This window comes from Sorex fumeus, unplaced genomic scaffold, assembly GCF_029834395.1.
Source record: "Sorex fumeus unplaced genomic scaffold, SorFum_2.1 ptg000009l, whole genome shotgun sequence".
NCBI classification, from domain to species: Eukaryota; Metazoa; Chordata; class Mammalia; order Eulipotyphla; family Soricidae; genus Sorex; species Sorex fumeus.
Genome location: NW_026606066.1, coordinates 21,620,892 through 21,640,681, shown reverse-complemented (window position 1 = coordinate 21,640,681; position 19,790 = coordinate 21,620,892). Strand labels below are relative to the sequence as shown.

Below are 19,790 nucleotides of genomic sequence, written 5' to 3'. Positions count from 1 at the left end.
TTTCTTTTAAAGATTTCAAAGAACAAAGGAATAATGTTCACTTATAAATGTTTTACCCATCCCCATACCTAGATTAATTTGAATAGTTATAATCAGTACTGAGAGGGAAATGAAAAATTTTAAAAAATGAAGGAAGTTGGAGGATAAGTGCAGTGGGGGATAAATTACAGGAAATACGGCTTTGATTTTTAAAATACTGTATAACATACAAAAAATGGATTAACATATAATTTTCTCTGGATCATAAAGCATAGCTTCATAGCTGATATCCATTCTTTCTAATCAAATACTTATTTGATTAGAAAAGTGATATTGAGAGGGACTAATGATAAACGTGGATCATATATATGTGGACACATTGCATCTATGTGTCCCTAGGTTCTTTTGGTAACTCCTATTACCCCCCACCAAAAGAATAAAACTGAGATTGTTGGGATTATGCAATAATATAGTGGAATAATCTCTCTACTGGCTCAAATACATATGTGTATACATTTTATATATTGCATATTTCATAAGTCAATTTAATGTATTACATATATAAATGTATGTAAAGTGATACATATTTTCATTAAATAAATCTTAATATAGTTGGTTAAGTAACATGATCTTAAAAAAAAAAGGCCCTCCTGTTGATCATCAATTTGCTCAAGCGGGCCCAGTAACGTCTCCATTGGAGACTTTGTTGTTACTGTGTTTGGCATATCGAATACGTCACGGGGAGCTTGCCAGGCTCTGCCATGTGGGCAAGATACTCTCAGTAGCTTGCCGGGCTCTCCGAGAGGGGTGGAGGAATCGAACTCGGGTGGGCCATGTTGGCTGCGTGCAAGGCAAACGCCCTACCGCTGTGCTATCGCTCATTAAAAGAAAAGAGTCATTCCATTCATATTTCAATGAGCTGATAGCTTTAACACAGGTTCTTTCCTGACCCTTAGTCTACTACAACAGAATATCTAGAAACAGGATGAAACAAACTGTAGTTCACTCCTCACGCATCGCTAAGGCAAATGGAATTGTGTGAACCACTGGCCCAAAGAGACACTTGCCCTTCCTGACTCACAGACCAGCCACCCTGCTGGAACAGTACAGTCCATGTTCCAATATTCAGTTCTGACTGACTCAAAAACCAAAGCCAATCATTTGGAATGAAAGGTAGGCTCTACAAATGTTTATAAAGCTTTACACTTAGGGACTGGAAATGTGTCTCGGTGTTCTAGTACATGTTTTGCATAGGGAAGGCTTTGCAACAAGAACAGAAAAACAAAAACCTTTAGATTTAGAGAGGGTAAGAAGACAAACAGAACAGTTGTAAGCTCCCAAGGAAGAGCAGCTGGAGAATATAAAGAAGTTCAAATGTATCTGTTCTTTACATAAAAACTACAGTCAGGGCATGGGACCAGAATAGTCACACATGGTACCACATTTAGAAGGGCCACCACCCTGAGCATTAAAATTCTGTGCTAAAGTCTTGAATTGCCTCATAGGGTCTTGAATTGCCTCATAGGCTCCTCCTCAGTAGTGCTGGGAACCTGGGGTCCATTCTTGGCATTTCTCAGCCCTGCGGTGCGGGCCTGACACTTTGGTGCTGAGGCTGAGTAGTGTAGTCTTTTCAAACCGACCAGTGCTCCAGCGCCACCAAAACTACACTTGGCAGTGCTCAGGGGAGTCATTTGGAGAAAGTGATCAGACCCAGGTCTTGAAATTATAAGGTATGTGCTCCACCCCTATGAATGATACCCAACCCCATTCTGAAATTCTGAATAATACTCTTAAGAAATCGGTATTTTGTATATGAAGTCCAAAAGTCTGGGGAGCATGTACCAGGGGCCTGACATCTAGGCTCCAACATGGACCCATCACTCTTCCCAAATGAATTCTGGGCATCCTAATTACCTATACTCATTAGCACCCCTGCCCTGTGACTATTGCTGCCCTGAGGGCCAGAGAGAAAACAGTTGAGACTGTCTGCCTTGGACAAAACAGCCACCTGCACCATGGGCTGGTAGCACCCCTGCGAGGTTGGAGTACAACTAGATGGAGACCTGTCTTTGCTCAACCCAATCCAGATACCTATTGTTTGCTAATGTGGTCACTGCAATACAATAGGAGGTCACCCATTGCCCACAGTTTGGGACACTACAGTGATGGGAAGGTGATAGACCTACCTCACCTCCTCCACCCCTCACTGGGCATGGTGTATTGTCAAGAGACAAAATCTAACAGCTCTCAAGTCCCAGTTCTTGCACAGAATCACAGAGTGCTTTGAGGCACCATATTGACCTCATAATAAGTCCTATGCCACTTGGAGCATGACAAATAATAGAAAATTTTAAAAAATAAAATAAAAACACCTTGGGAGATCATGAAAACAAGCTTCCAGAAGAAGGCATGGGGGGAACCTATATTTTTATACCTTTAATGCTATGTTCTTTATGCTTTTTTGAACAATGGATCCCACATTTCATTTTTCACTATAGCACTGTTGCACTGTAGCACTGTCCTCCCACTGTTCATCAATTTGCTCAAGCGGGCACCAGTAACGTCTCCATCGTGAGACTTGCTGTTACTGTTTTTGGCATAACGAATACACCACGGGGAGCTTGCTAGGCTCTTCTGTGTGGGTGGAAGACTCTTGGTAGCTTGCCAGGCTCTCCGAGAGGGGCGGAAGAATTGAACCCGGGTCAGCTGCATGGAAGGCAAACACCCTTCCTGCTGTGCTATCATTCCAGTCCTGCCATTTTTCACTAATCCCTACAGATTATGTTGCCATTACTGTACACAGCAGATTCTAAAAGGTTTTTTTTCTCGTGGGGTTAGTGTGTGTGCGCATGTGTGTGTGGATTTGTTTTGTTTGGTGGATACACTCAGCTGTGCTCTGGGCTGCTGGCTCTGTGATCATGGATTCCTCATGGCAAGACACAGGAAACCATACGGAGTGTCGGGGATCAAATCCGAGTAGGTCATATGCAAGGCAAGTGCCCTTCCTGCTGAGTCTACTCTCCAGCCCCTGTATTTTAAGAATTTGAGAGTACATTACTCTCCATTTGAAAGATGATAACTATGCCAATTCTCCAAAAGAAGGCTTGTGAAAGCCAGGATACTGGAGGATTTTTCAAATACACACAGAACACTATAGGAACTCTCCAGCACCCACCTCTTCTATTCCTATCAACAGAACTCTTATTTACTTGCATTACAAACAATACTGAGAACTCAAACACTTTCTGCATTTATATTTAAAACACAAGTCTTTTGCTTTAATCACATAAAGACTCCCAATGTAATCACCTTGGTAACTAAAAGAATATGATCTTTATAAATCAGTGAGAAGTAAATAATCTCCAGCATTTCACTATAGCTACAAAATCCTTTTTATTACCTTCATATAGGAAATTTCTCCAGAAACCATAACAAACATAAGGCAAGGGAAATAAAAGGTCCATTTGTATTTCTAAGAGAGGCACAACATTTGGGTATGAAAGTAATTTTATTATCCATTTAGAATATTGTATGCTTAGTGCATTAAAAATGTGTTATAGTCACATTTAAACATTAACCAGAGCCTAAGAGCCAGTACAGGAGATAGGGTGATAAATGCAGCTGACCCTCACGGCCCCTCTCCACACACTCAGACCAAGCCTCACCCATGAGTGAATCTCCAGTAAAACCCAGGTTTGAGGGACTTCATCACTGAGAACTCTGGGTTCAACAGGACGGGGAATGGAGATCCTCCGCCCATTCCCAATGTCTGGCAACTCAGCAGTCATACCCATGAGCCTCCCCTGGCTGACGCCACATAATCTCATCATCAGCCAACTTCCAGATGGCATGTCCTTCTCTCCTGGAAGGGAGCATAACATGATGTTCTCACTAACCATGCCGCCGACCCAGTGACAGGCTGTTTCACTTGGGGTACCCCAGAGGGGGGCAGGTGAGACCTCACCCCACCTCAAGGGACCCAGCTCTGGCAGCCGAAAACCTCCAAAACTCTGATGCCACCATGCTCAAGACTGCTCTCCACACTTGGGCCGAGTCTTACCCATGTATGAATCTGTTCCTGGACCATGTGGCCGCACTTCATACCACACACTCTACCTATACTCCAAGAGTACCGAACCACATTTGATAGGGTCAAAGTAGAAGGTAACCAATCGTAGAGGGGAAAATACATTTTTTACAAATATATATATACATATATATATATATATATTTCATAGGCTCAACCTTTAACATGTTAGTGATCTCTTATAGAAGGGCTTAATGGCCCTGGTGTGAAATACAACAATCTCCACACTCTTTCCTCTAAGGATACTATACTGAAGCATTTTTGGTGGCTTTTCATAACAAACGATACAAAATATATTATTTCAGTTCTGCTTTGGGCTAGGGATTGGGGTTTGGGAAGGAAATATCCAAAAGATGGTAATGGAAAGGTGTAATGGTAGTGGGATTGATGTTTGAATATTAAACGTAATTAAATATTGTGAACTATTCTATAAAAAAAATTTAAAAAAACACAGCTGACTTCGGTTCTATCCCTGAATCCCATATGGTGCTCTGATCTCACCAGAACTGTTTTGAGAGCAGAATCAGATGTAACCTTGACTACTTGGCCCCCACATTTTTTTAAATGAACCTGATAATTCCCAGTACATTTTTAAACAGGGGTAAAGGCATCTGTCTGTAGCTAATGGATACATTAAGAGAAAAGCACTTTTTCTTCTAAGTAATTTGTTCCTTTAAATGCCACAGGATATGTGTTTATTCAGGTTAGAATCAGACAATCAAAAATCATCACACAGATCTACTGAAAGAACTTTTCCTAAGATTCCACTCATTCTTCCTTCACACAGAGATATAAAAAATACCTGGTGCATTTTTATGCTTTTTCCAAGAAAAATATCACTTTTTAAAGAATAGAAGGGAATATCTTACAGAAACAAAGACCATAAAGTAAACAAAAATGCTTGAATATTTGAATCAATAGTCTAAAGACATTTTTAAGAGACAAAACAAATAGCACAAATATGAAAAAAAGGACTAAAATTTGTTTAACCGTGTTAAAACAAATCTTAGACGCCTCAGTAATTCTCCCAGAAAAATGAAAGGCAAAAAACCAAGCATTTAATATGCAGATACAACACCATACAGAACATCACATTCCTGTTCTACTCTCTTGTCCACACAACAGATAAAAAAGATTGGTTGCTGTGCTTCATTTTCTCAGGAGTTTAAATTGAGTGCTTTTACTCCAGTCTGCTACTTTGTCTTTCAAATGGAGTTCTCACCTGAGGATAAGAGAGAGCAATCTGTTCCTACTTCCATCTTCCTCCTCTCCCCTGCCCTCCTCTTCCCAGTCCTATTAAAGTCTCTCCAGAGTGACTACTTTCTCTCCTATTTCCACTCAATGAATTTATAAGTTTCAGATCTTCAAACAATTTTTTTTGAGGGAGAGGCACACCTGGCAATGCTCAGGGTAAAATCATGGCTCTGCACTCAGGAATTACTCCTGGTGGTGCTTGGAGAACCATATGGAATGCCAGGGATCGAACCCAGGTCAGCCAAGTGCAAGGCAAATGCCCTACCCACTGTACTATGGCTCTGGCCCCTCGATTTTCATTCTTTCACATTACAATTCTTTGCTCCTTCAGTTATCACCTTGTTAACAGCTGCATACGTTTCAAAACTACTAGAACAACAGAAGCAATGTTATAAGCCAGCGGACACTATTTCTTATTGCAGTAACATGATTGACTATAGAATTAAACATTTACATATTGGGCAAATAATGTTACTACATCGTATTATCAAAGTGCCAATATCTCTCACCCCCCACCCCCCGCCGACCCTGTTCCCCAAAATCTCCACCCACCCTCCAAACTCCACCCAATCCTCCATTCCAAATTCGTAAAACTCAGTTCTTATGGCTGTCTTTTTTCTTTGATCATGACTGTTGCTTTCTTTATATTCCACATTATGAGTGAGATCATCTGACATTTATCTTTCTCATTCTAACTTACCTTGCTCAACATGACACCCTCTTTTTCCACCTAAAATCACAGTGAAATGCAGTACTTTATCTCTTCTTACATTGAGTAGTATTCATTTTGTATACATTCCACAATTTCTTTGCTCACTCATTTGTTGTTGGACATCTGAGTTGTTTCCAGATACTGGTCATTGTAAATAGATGTGCATTTGTCCTTCTGCATTAACAGTGCTCATGGAATAGATGCTGAGGAGTGAGTTTTAAAATTGTTTCTTTTTTTAATATTTTGAGAAATCCCAATGCTGTTTTAAATATCCATGTTTGCTTAATCAGAGTATATGCCCACTCACAGCAAATGGGCACTTCTTAAAAATTATTTATTTATTTAATTTTATTGAATCACCATGAGATACTTACAAGCTTTCACGTTTGGGTTACAATCGCACAATGATCAAACACTCATTCCTCCACCAGTGCACATTCCCCACCACCAATATCTCCAGTATATCCCCCCTTTCACACCCTCCCCCTGCCTTTTTCTGGCAGACAATTTTCCCCATACTCTCTCTCTACTTTTGGGCATTACTTTGCTATATAGCAACTGAGAAGCCATCATGTTTGGTCCTTTATCTACTTTCTGCAGACTTCTCCCATCTCAACTGATTCCTCCAGCCATCATTTTCTTATAGTGATCCCTTCTCTATTCTAGCCGCCTTCTCCCTTTTGCTCATGAGGCAGGCTTCCAGCTATGAAGGAATCTACCTGTCCTGTGTGTCTACTATCTTAGGTGTCAGCCTCATGTTATGTTGTTTTATACTCCACAAATTTGGGGACTTTTTTTTGGACATAAATTATACTCCTTGCTCTACTTAATTACCTCCACTCTTCCAACTTATATATATATATATATATGTGTGTGTGTGTGTGTGTGTGTGTGTATACATATATATATATATCATATGAGATTTAAAGAGATAAAGAATCAGGCTAATCACTAATTTGCATGTTTTATATTGACAGACCTCTAAAGTCTCAAAGATCAAGTTGAGCAAATATCAAGTTTCAAACACACCCTATTTATTTAGCTTTTCTTCATATGTTGGTCTAGTTACAATGCTGGCTAACTTGGGTTTCCAAGAGCATTCATTCTAGAACAAAGCAGCAAAACTGATTCTCAAACCCAGGAGCAAAGAGAATGGATGATTTAAAATTGAGGATGATGGTCATGACAATCTATATCCTCCCCTCCAAATAATCATACCTTTGTAATTGCAGTGAAGACCTTCTCCAGGATGGCATTGGGTTGGGCAATTTGTGGTCCATTGGCCTGGATGTTGAGAGCTATGGCACATGGTTTGGCAACAAATCTAAAGAAAGAAGTCAGAAGTTATTTTTATAGCTGTTCTTACTATTAAAGTTATACCTGTTTAGTTGTCCCCAATAAAATAGACAAAATTTTGTAGTTTGACATTGTCAATACCTAGAAAGCCAATTTATTTTTTTCCTTTCCTTCATTACCCCACCAGTAAAAGTACAAAAGAAAATTCTCTAAAATTTACTTTAGAGAGTATCATATATATTTAAGATTTTGATTATAAAAATTGGATTAATTTTAGGATTAAGAAATATGTCTTCTTGGGGCTGGAGTAACAGAATAGCGGGTAGGGTGTATGCCTTGCTCGTGACTAACCCGGGCTCATTTTCTATCATCCCATATGGTCCTCCAAGCACTGCCAAGAGTAATTCCTGAGTGCAAAGTCAGGAGTAACCCTGAGCATTGCCGGTGTGACCCAAAAAGCAAAAAAAAAAAAAAAAAAAAAAACAAAAACAAAAAACAAAAAACAAACATTCTTTACAATGTTACTGAGAAAATGTTTTAAAAGTGTACTGAAGCTAAACAGGATAAGAAAGCATAAGATGCATGGTGTAATACATTAAAAAGAATCATTCTAATGCTTTTGTAAACACTAGAGGACAATAGCGACAATAGCAAAGGTGAGAAAACCACATGACTACATTATATTGAGTTTCTTTTGGGGGAGAGAGATGCTCCCAAGCAATGTTCAGGGATGCCAGGGGATACGTTCTGTTGATACTCAACAAGACCAGATGGTTCCACAACACTACACATTCTCAGGTCTTGCAGTAAATAAAATGACCAAGGCCTTCCCTGCAGGGCTTCACCAAGCTACATCTGCCTATTAATGCTTGAACTTGGACTTTGCAGAACAAGCAATACATGTGCCCCTGAGCACTGAGCTATCTCCATGGAGAATGAGTTTTTTGACTCTTAAAATATTGCTACTCATGCATCCCTGCTGGGTACATCGAGAAAGTCAGAGATGCTTCTATACCTTTGAGACAGGGCAGAGAGCATGGAGTCACAAAGGTAAGGTGCAATACAATACAAAGATACAGTGACCTGTCTAAAATATTTTTAAAACAGAAAAAGCATTTGCAACTGTATGAACTGTTTTAGATTTTGTTGAAGAAATACAATTTGCCAAAAATTATTTTCAATAGAGACATTTAGTATTTTCTACTAATAGAAAGTCAGTTAGTGTTATATAAAAGGACTATCCCAAATTAATTAAAGGATGACCAAAAGCAACAGTAAGTATAACTAATACAATTTCCATATGTGGTATTGGGGCTGGAGTGATAGCACAGCAGTTAGGCCACTTGCCTTGCACATGGCCGACCCTGCGGACCCGAGTTCGATTCCTCAACCTTCGATTTCTCTGCCCCTCTTGGAGAGCCCAGCAAGCTACCAAGAGCATCTTACCCGCACAACAAAGCCTGGCAAGCTATCCATGACGTATTCGATATGCCAAACACAGTAACAAGTATCACAATGATACTGGGCCCGCTGGAGCAAATCGATGAACAACAGGAGGACAGTGACAGAGACAGTGATGTGGTATTACGTAATATCCTACTGGGTTCTATTTCAAGTAAAAGAGGAAATTTACTCAAGCAAGAAACTGTAACAGTAAATATGCAAACTTAAGCCATGATAGACATACACAGATAATGTTCCAGAATGACCACATTTCCCTGATCTTTCAGGGAGAATGAAAGAGAAATAAGACCCATTTTTCAGTATGTATGTCTTCCAGAAAAGGAAGTTTCCCAGAACTACTATATTCTCAATCATTTTAACATAAAAATTTCCAAGACATATTACTTAAGCTCTAACCTTCGAAGAACATTTTTTTCCCTAATGACTCCGACTCTTTGATATGAACAATAATCATGAATATAGTTTAGTTAGGAGGAGAACAAAATGAAATGTGATAGAGCCAGAACTGGTTTCCTTGACAACAGTTTCTGCTTTATAGTTATCTCTTTGTTATAAGGCATAATGAGGAGTGTGAAGTGACACAAGGTCCAGCAAGAGTGGGAAAAAAAAAGTTTTAAGTAGCAGAATTAATTTAGTATAAAGGACAAAATCAACTCTTGGAATAGCTTCCTTCTACTCAAATCCTTGCTGGAACCTTCTTAGCCCTCCCTTGTTTCCCCACTGTCCTTCCCCCTCCCATGTTCTGAATGCTCCTTCAAATTCTCTTGTGGAATTTGCCCTAATCATCCTTGTAACATCCTTGTGGTCTAGTTCGCAGTAGTTTAGTTCACCTACAGAGTGAAGAGTCCAAATGCACAGAATTATTTCACCACTGCATAGTCTAAAGCAATGCCTGGAGACACAGGAAATCAGATCAACTGGCTATCTTCAGTAAATGTGTCTCCTTGTAGCAACCATCAGTCTTGACAACTGCTGACAAATTAAACACCTTATTCTTATACTTGCAAGAATGCAAGATTAGTGGTATTGAATCAAGAAACTCACTCAATACAATCTTGCAAATGCAAATTACTCACATTTGCCATCATCTTCCCTGTAACTTAAAAAAAGCATTTAAAGGGGTTGGTTCTTTTAAAATCTATTACGGGGTGCATATAACACTATCTCCTCTTTATAAGCTTCAAAAGACACTTAAATAAAAAATTTTTTTTTATTTTTTTAATTTTTATTAGGTATTTTCATGAGGTAGAGCTGTAGACTTACAAATTTTGTGCTTGGGTTTCAATTATAAAGTAAAAGTAAAGACCCTCCCGTTGATCACCGATTTGCTCGAGCGGGCCCAGTAACATCTCCATTGGAGACTTTGTTGTTACTGTGTCTGGCATATCGAATACTCTCGGTAGCTTGCCGGGCTCTCCGAGAGGGGCGGAGGAATCGAACTCGGGTCGGCCATGTTGGCCGCGTGTAAGGCGAACGCCCTACCCGCTGTGCTATTGCTCCAGGGTTTCAATTATACAATGATCAAATACTCATCCCTCCACCAGTGCCCATTTCCCACAACCACATATCCCAGTATCCCTCCCACCCCCCGGACCCCCCCATCTCACCCTGCCTCTGTGGCAGCGCATTCCCCTCTGTTCTCTCTCTCCTTTTGGGTGAGTGCGCGAGAACAGATGACTGGTTAAAGAAACTCTGGTACATCTACACAATGCAGTACTATGTAGCTGTTAGAAAAGATGAAGTCATGAAATTTACATACAAGTGGTACTACATGGAAAGTATCATATTAAGTGAAATGAGTCAGAAAGAGAGGGATAGACATATAAAGATTGCATTCATCTGGGGAACATAAAGTAACAAAATAGGAGACTAACACCCAAGAATGGCCAAGATTAGTACCAGGAATAAATAAAAAATGTTAAGTAATGTCCACACACTCTCACACACAGGCACGCACACACACCACGCACACACACACACCACACACACACACGCACACACACACACAAAGCATGCCTGAGAAAGGCAAAAATAAGCCCTGAGCACCACTGTATGTGGCCTTCTCACCAACAAAAAAGTCTGTGTGTCTATCACACTTCACACTCTTCCTCTGCCCAAACTCTCAGAATTTGAAGTTGACCTGTTATTCAGCAAGAATTTGAGTGGAAGAAACTATCATAAGAGCTCATTTTGGTCTTTATACTAAATTAATTTTGCTACTTAAAACTTTTTCCCACTTTTGCTGTACCTTGTGTCATGTCACACTTTTCATTATGCCTTATAACAAAGAGATGACCATAAATGCTCACCAAATTACTAATTAACTCCCTGCCCCCAAAGGCAGCAAGACCCTCTTTAAAAGATCAAACATCTACAAAGTACTTTTTTTTTCCCTTTATTGAATTTTATTTTTTTTAAAGTTGTAGATTTACAATTTTTTGTGCTTTGGTTTCAATTATACAATGATCAGATACCCATCCCTCCACCAGTGCCCATTTTCCACCACCATGGATAATATCCCTCCCACCCCCATCCCCCCATCCCCCCTGTCTCTGTGGCAGGGCAATCCCCTGTGTTCTCTCTCTCCTTTTGGGTGTTGTGGTCTGCAAAAGAGGCATTGAGTGGCAAACATGTTCAGTCCATAGTCTACTTTTGACATGCATCTCCTCTCCTGGGAGGATCCTCCAAACATCCTTTATTTGGTGCTCCCTTCTCTATCTGAACTGCCCTTTCCTCTAGGATACCCGGCTGGCCTCTAAGTTATGGAGTAATCCTCCTGGTGCTGATCTCAGCTATTCTTGGGTATTAATCTAATACTACAAAGTACTTTTATGTACTCAAAGATATTTGAAAGTGACTATCATAAGGATTTTAAAACACTGAACAAAATTAGTCTCAGTTAAAACAGCAAAGAAAGCACCCAAAAGAGCACTGCTCTTCAGCTGTTTCACAACACATGTAGACATGAACTGAACATCTCTGAGATAAGCTCTGGGTTACGATGCGGCTAAAAGCATACACAAAACATGAGGTGATTCTTGCATTCAGGCATGTTTACATTGCAAAAAAGAAAATATGAAATATTCTAGACTACAAATCATTATTCTAATTAATACTATAACTCAACTTCAGTGAGAAGCACAGCTGGAGAAGTTTGTTCCTTCCTAAGTGTTGTTTTTCCTAAATTTTATATTTATAAGGCTATGGTGCTAAAATCAAAAATCAACACACCTAATTAAGTTGCAGAGAATCAAATCACATTGACAAACACACACATTCACACACTAACAAGACCAACTGAGAAACTGAAATGAGAAACTAAAATGAACTGAATAGAAAATGAAAGAGAATGCAGTTTTACAAATTATTGACATTGAGGGAAACTGACTAAAGGGGACAAGCTCTCAATATATTATTTGTCACAAGTACATGGAAATTAATCATTGTTTCAGTAAAGATTTTAATTTTAGGATTTAAACTAAAACCAAAAACGGAGCTCAAAGGATAGCCATGGTTTGCATGCAGGTGTATCAGGTTTGATTCCTGGTTTCACATAGTCCCCTGAGCACTAATGCATCTGGAATATTCCTGAGTGTGAAGTAGCCTCTGAACACCAACAGGTGTGGCTCCAAAAACAGGAATAAAAAACCTATTTTTTCAATTTTTGAAAATATAACAAAGGGGCATTCGGCTTCTGATGCAGAGCAACAAACTAATTAACGTCTTATCTTTAAAATTTCCACACATAATCCATCATATCAACAAAAGATAAAAATAATATGATTATATCAATAGATACAGAGAAAGCATTAGACAAGATCCAGCACTCGTTTATGATGAAAACCCTCGCCAAAATGGGGATAGAGGGGACTTTCCTCAATATAGTTAAAGCCATCTACTACAAGCCTACAGCAAGCATCATCCTCAATGGGAAAAAACTGAGAGCCTTCCCCTTAAGATCAGGGAAGAGACAAGGATGTCCACTCTCTCCACTGCTGTTCAATATAGTACTGGAAGTACTTGCCATAGAGATTAGGCAAGAAAAAGATATTAAAGGCATCCAGGTAGGAAAGGAAGAACTCAAGCTCTCACTATTCGCAGATGATATGATACTATACTTAGAGAACCCTAAAACCTCTACCAAAAAACTCCTAGACTTGTATAGTAAAGTTGCAGGCTATAAAAGCACCCAAAAGTATTGACCCAAAAGTCCATGGCTTTCCTATATGCAAATAGTGAAAGAGAAGAAAGTGACATGAAGAAAACAATCCCGTTCACAATTGTGCCCCAGAAAATCAAGTACCTAGGAATCAGCTTAACTAAGGAAGTAAAGGACCTGTACAAAGAAAACTACAAAACGCTACTTCAGGAAATAAAAGAGGACGTGAGGAAAAATATCCTCTGTTCATGGATCAGGAGAATTAACATTGTCAAAATGGCAATACTCCCCAAAGCACTGTACAAATTCAATGCAATCCCTATTATGATACCCATGACATTCTTCAAAGAAATGGAGCAAACACTCTTGAAATTTATATGGAACAATAAGCCCCCACCAATAGCTAAAGCAATTCTGTGGAAAAAGAAAATGGGAGGAATCAACCTCCCTAACTTGAAACTCTACTACAAAGCAGTAATAATTAAAACAGCATGGTACTGGAACAAAGGCAGAGCTGTAGACCAATGGAACAGGGTCGAATATACTGACATCTCCCCCCAAGCATATGATCATCTAATCTTCGATAAGGGGGCAAGAAATGTGAAGTGGAGCAAGGAAAGCCTCTTTTAAAAATTGTGCTGGCAAAACTGGACAGCTACATGCAAAAAAGTGGGCTCAGATCTGTCCCTAACACCAAGTACAAAAGTAAGATCAAAATGGATTAAAGATCTCAACATCAGACCAGAATCCATAAGGTACACTGAAGACAAAGTTGGCAAAAACCTTCATGACATTGAAGCTAATGGTATCTTCAAAGATGTCATGCCACTGGCCAAATAAGTGAAAACAGAGATAGACAAATGGGACTATCTCAAACTAAGAAGCTTCTGCACCATAAAAGAAACAGTGACTAAAATACAAAGACAGTCTACAGAATGGGAAATGATATTCTTCGAATACACATCCGACAAGAGGTTGATATCAAGGATATACAAAATACTGGTTAAACTCCACAAGAAGAAAACAACCAACCCCATGAAAAAATGGGGCGACGAGATGAACAGAAACTTTCTCAAAGAAGAAATTCGAATGGCTAAAACGCACATGAGAAAATGCTCTACATCATTAATCATCAGGGAGATGCAGATCAAAACAACAATGAGATATCATTTCACACCACATCCAAAAGATCAAAAGCAACCCGTGTTAGCATGAATGTGGCAAGAAAGGGACTCTCCTTCACTGCTGGTGGGAATGCCGACTGGTTCACCCCTTTTGGAAAACAGTATGGACGAGCCTCAAAAAATTAGAAATTGAGCTCTCATTTGACCCAGCAATAACACTCCTGGGAATATATCCCAGAGAGGCAAAAAAGTATAGTCGAAGTGACATCTGCACTTGTTTGTTCATTGCAGCACTCTTTACAATAGCTAGAATCTGGAAAAAATCTGAGTGCCCGAGAACATATGACTGGTTAAAGAAACTTTGGTACCTCCACACAATGGAGTACTACGCAGCTGTTAGAAAAGATGAAGTCATGAAATTCATATACAAGTGGTACTACATGGAAAGTATCATGCTAAGCGAAATGAGTCAGAAAGAAAGGGACAGACATAGAAAGATTGCATTCATCTGGGGAACACAGAGTAACAAAATGTAGACTAACAGCCAAGAATAGCTGAGATAAGTACTAGGAGGATTACTCCATGACTTTGAGGCCAGCCGCAAACGCTAGGGGAAAAGACAGCTCAGATAGAAAAGGGAGCACCAAATAAAGGATGTTGGGAGGTTCCTCTCAGGATGGGAAATGTGTGATGTGAGTAGACTAGACACCGAACAAGATTGCCACTCAATGTCTCTTTTGCAAACCACAGCACTCAAAAGGAGAGAGATAACAAAAGGGAATGCCCTGCCACAGAGGTAGGGTGGGATGGGGGGATCGGGGATGGGAGGGATACTGGGACTGATGGTGGTGGAGAATGGGCACTGGTGGAGGGATGGGTATTCGATCATTGTATAACTGAAACCCAAGCACAAAAATCTGTAAGTCTACAACTGTACCTCATGGTGTTTCACTAATAAAAATTTAAGAAATAAATAAATAAATAGCAAGGGAAAAAAAAATCCCACACAACAGGAGCCAAAGAAAGTTTCCTTAATTCATGGCATATCATGTCCCCAAGACATAAAAACAACCACAAACTACTTGAAGGCTTTGGGAACAATAAAAGCATGTTAAGTCTGGAGATGAGTCAGAACTTGAAGCATAATATATTTTGCAGCTTCACTGAGATCAGACAATGCATAGCAGCAGTTACACTTTGACACTCTTTCTGGTTGTGAATCCAGAGAATAAAACTGGGGAAATCATAGTGAACAGAAAACTATGAAGGGGAAATTTATATATATAAATAAACAATAACCAAGCTCATTGAGGTATCTCGGGAGTTCAAGATGCCGCTCTGTCTAACGTTCATTGATTTAAAGAAGGCCTTTGATTCTGTTGAGACGGAAGCGGTCATGGAAGCCCTAGCCAATCAGGGCGTACAAACTCAATACATCAGGATCCTTCGTGAGCTCTATTGCAGATTCACTACCAAGATCTCACCATTCTACAAAGAAGTAATCATCCATATCAAGAGAGGGGTTCGGCAGGGTGATACCATTTCACCAAAACTCTTCAGTGCCACCCTCGAGAACATCATGCGACGACTAGAATGGGAAAACATGGGAGTGAAGATAGATGGTCGGCAACTACACCACCTCCGCTTTGCTGATGACATCGTTCTAATAACACCAAACATCAGCCAAGCGGCACAAATGCTGGCCGACTTTGACCGTGAGTGTGGAAAGGTCGGACTACAGCTGAATCTTACGAAGACAATGTTTATGAGAAACAGCCTTGTTCCTGACGCTCCATTCGCTCTCAACGGAACCACCATCTCCGAATGCAACAGTTATATATACTTAGGTCGAGAAATCAACATGATGAATGACCTGGCACCTGAGTTACGCAGGAGGAAGAGAGCGGCTTGGAATGCCTTCAAGAGCATTGAAGAAATAACTAAAAGGACAAAGAACCTCCAGCTACGAGCACATCTCTTTGATTCCACTATTCTTCCTGCATTAACATATGCCTCAGAGACCTGGACCCTACGAAAACAGGATGAGAACACTATTCGGGTCTCTCAAAGAGGAATCGAAAGAACTATGCTTGGAATATCACGATTCACTCAAATGAGAGATAGAATCCGGAGTTCTGATCTTCGTCAACGCTCGAGAATTAGGGACGCTGTCTCATTTGCCAAGACATCAAAAATCAGATGGGCTGGACACGTAATGAGGTTTACAGACAACCGCTGGACTAGAGCCATTACTGATTGGATTCCACGAGACATCAAAAGATCACGTGGACGCCCACCTATAAGATGGTCAGACTTCTTCGTCAAGACCCTAAATGATCGGTTTGAGGCTCTGCATGTTCCTAAAACGAACAGATACCATTGGGCTACGCTAGCACGCAACCGGGATGAATGGAGACGTTACTGGCACCCGCTCGAATAAATCGATGAATAACGGGGATTAAGTGATTAAGTGATTAAGTGATATGTGTATATATATACATATATATATATTACATATCTGTAACAGAAGCATGATCTGGCAGATCTCCAAATCACATAGGTACAAAGCAGAAAGCAAAGGTTTACAAAAATGATGCATCTGTGCACTGCTAGCATGACAGGCAAAAACATAAGTCATGCTTATAAATATAAACATCAACTTTTTCAGAACAATGTAAAGAACTTGCAGAATCTCTACTTTATGATATTCCCAGCCCCTAGGACACAATCTGTTGATAAAGTAGATGGGAAACATAAACAACTTTTATGGGGAAAGATATGCTAAGACATCTGGTAACTGAAAGATACATTCATTAAAAAACATGCTATCTAAAAAACAGAAAGAAAAATATAACAATAAAATTGAGTATTTCACGAAACAATTGTCAAGTAGGTAATTTGAATTTCGGAAAAAAGGCAACAAACTGGAGAATAAAATTTTAAGAAAAAAAGAAACAAATTCCCAAATCTGACTAAAAAATGAATTAACAAATTAAGAAGCTCAAGAACTCTAATAGAAAGTTAAATTTGAAAGAGAAAAATGTAGATGCATGAAAGTGATAAAGGGAAAAATACTGACAATGTCGAGGCAAAAATGACACATTGTATGCAAGAGAAATAATTTGAGGGACAATGACTTCTTACTAGACATCAAGATTCAAAGACTGTGAAGCAAAATACACTGGGAAGAACAGCAAAAAAAAAATTAAACCATCACCCCCAAATTCTATTTTCATCAAAAATATTTTTTAAAGAATGAATGTGAGAGAAAAAAAAGATATGAGTTTGCTATCAGAATTCTTTTCAAAAACACTACAACACATTCTTAAGGTTGAAAAAGTAAAACCAGATCAAAACTTAGATCTTCAGGAATGGATGGAGAATATCAAAGATGGCACACATGCTGGTAAATACAGAAGCACTGGGGAGTTTTATAAGTTAATCACAACCAATTAACAATTGATGAAATACTAAAGTTTTCATTTTACAATAAAATATTCTCCAATTATTGGAAATAATATGTTTCCCTAGCTGACTATACCGGAAAGAAACCTCAACATAGACTATGGAATTTTCAGGTTAAAAAAAAGAAGTAGGAAGAGGTGGTGACTGATTCAGCTTGTTTTACTGACAGCACTTCTATAGCTCCCAGTGCTCATCATTCTGAAGTGCTATTGCTATGGCCTATAGCAGCATCAAGAATTTCTAATTCACAGAGACTCAGGGGTTCAGGAGATAGCTCAGCAGTCATGCCTTAGTAAGCTCAGTATTTCGTGCTGCTCATGTAAGTCAAGCATAATTCTGAAAACTCTGCTGTCCAGGCCCTCAAGTGCTGCAGGAGTGTGCATTCTCTAACAAGGACCCAAGCCTGAGCAAGCATTACAGCCAGCCTACACACTCTGGCAAGCAAGTGGACAACCACAACTGAAGAGTGTAATCCCCTGAAAGCACTGAGATCAAGGTTGCAAGAGCAGTAAACAGATGTGCAACCCCCTGGAGAGCAACCAACCAAGAGTTTGAGAACCCCAGTCACCACAGCGGTAACAGCACCAAGGGGAAGTGGGGAGAATTACTAATTTCTAAACTTGAAGTAACAGTTTAGAGTGGATTTTGAAAGCTAAAACATATGCATGCTTGAACAAACAAATGGTCTTAGTATTTGTCATACAAATGAACACATAGAAAGTTGTCAGACTCGTGAAACCTGACAGAGTGTCAAATCAATGAAAGGAGATAGTAAACCATAGGTGATTCCAGTATTTAATGTTTAGAGTAGACTCTCTTCAAAATGATATTATCTAGCTAACTAAAAGTACAAATATGTAAACTATGTGAACATTATAAAATTTAAATAAACTGGTAATTTTTAAAGCATGCTCTACTTACAAAGGGATAACTATAAAATATACCTTGTGATAGACTGAAATCTAAAAAGTTAGAATGCTTTATAAAAGGAATTTAACACTGTACTTTTTTTTTCCTTTTCTTTGTTACTAAGCAACAAAAAACCCGTTGTAATAAAGGTAGTATAGTTTATAGAAACAGTAGGAAACTTAGCATAAATGATAATTATGCTCGGGTCAAGACAATTAAAACTTTCATAATTCCCTATGCCCTCTAAGAATTCCTGAAGTGCTTATTAAATATCAATACTCTATTACTGTTTCATTTGGGTAACTTTTGCAGATCTTAAAAGTAGTATATAGTGATATGTAAAAAATAATCAAAAGCACCTGTAATTAAAAAATTACTGGAAATGACATCACCAAAGTTAAACATTATTGAAATCTGAGCATTTTTCTGCTACTACCAGCACAAGTTTTATATCCTTGCTTTATCACATTTTTATTGAAAAAAATATAGCACATGGTATGTATTTTAAAAATTGAAAAAATTGTATGTCTTTCTTTGGTAAAATTCTTGGTTACAAAGATGTAGGATATTCTCATTTTTGCTTCTAAAAGACTGTCTCAGAAATAGCCAACTTTGTGCGTTCAGACAAGACAGACACTGGTCAAAGTACCAAAATTTTACCATAATAAAAATTCCAGCAAAGGTGAAAGTGAAGGATTAAAGTACTCAGACTGACCACTGAAATAACTCTCCCACTGCAGGATAACTATCCATTCCTCTTTTGCTTGATCTCTACCAGATGAATTCTGGTATCGACCTAACATTTCTCAAGCTTTAAAGGAAAAAAGTTATAAAAATTTAAAGAGGAAAATCTCTAGATTCTTCCAAACACTACAACTGAATTTTTACATTCATATTGTTCTAGGCTGATCAGTAGAAAAATGGTCAAAAGAAGCAAAATAGTCAATTCACAAAAGAAAACATAAATGCATATAGAATGAGATCCTCAACCTCATCAGGAAAATGAAACAATGCCTTTTCACACCCTGCTCCTAATAATGTCAAGTATACTTGAGAGCTTGGAGCAACAAGCAAGCCTACAAGCATACTAAACTTGAAGAAAATCTGGAAAAGAATGTGTGCAGGCTACAAATAACAGAAAGTTCATATAAATTAGTCACAAGGATCAACAGACATGAGGCAAGATGCTCAACCCAGTCTGTTTAAAAAAGATGGTAGCAAAAAAGCCATTTATTTTTATTGAATCACCATGAGATACAGTTTCAAAGCTTTCATGATTGAGGAGTCTCAGTCATAAAATAATCAAACACCCAACCCTCCTTCAGCATACATTTTCCACCA

General features: G+C 38.9%; 1 protein-coding gene across 1 annotated transcript in view; it reads right to left on the bottom strand.

The window, feature by feature from the left end:
- The window catches only part of CERS6 (ceramide synthase 6), a 350,871-nt gene that overhangs the window by 245,173 nt on the left and 85,908 nt on the right, over positions 1 to 19,790 (bottom strand). The window contains exon 2 of the mRNA XM_056110252.1: positions 7,251 to 7,356. Coding sequence (XP_055966227.1) covers positions 7,251 to 7,356 — 106 coding nt within the window. The remainder of the gene's footprint in view (positions 1 to 7,250; positions 7,357 to 19,790) is intronic.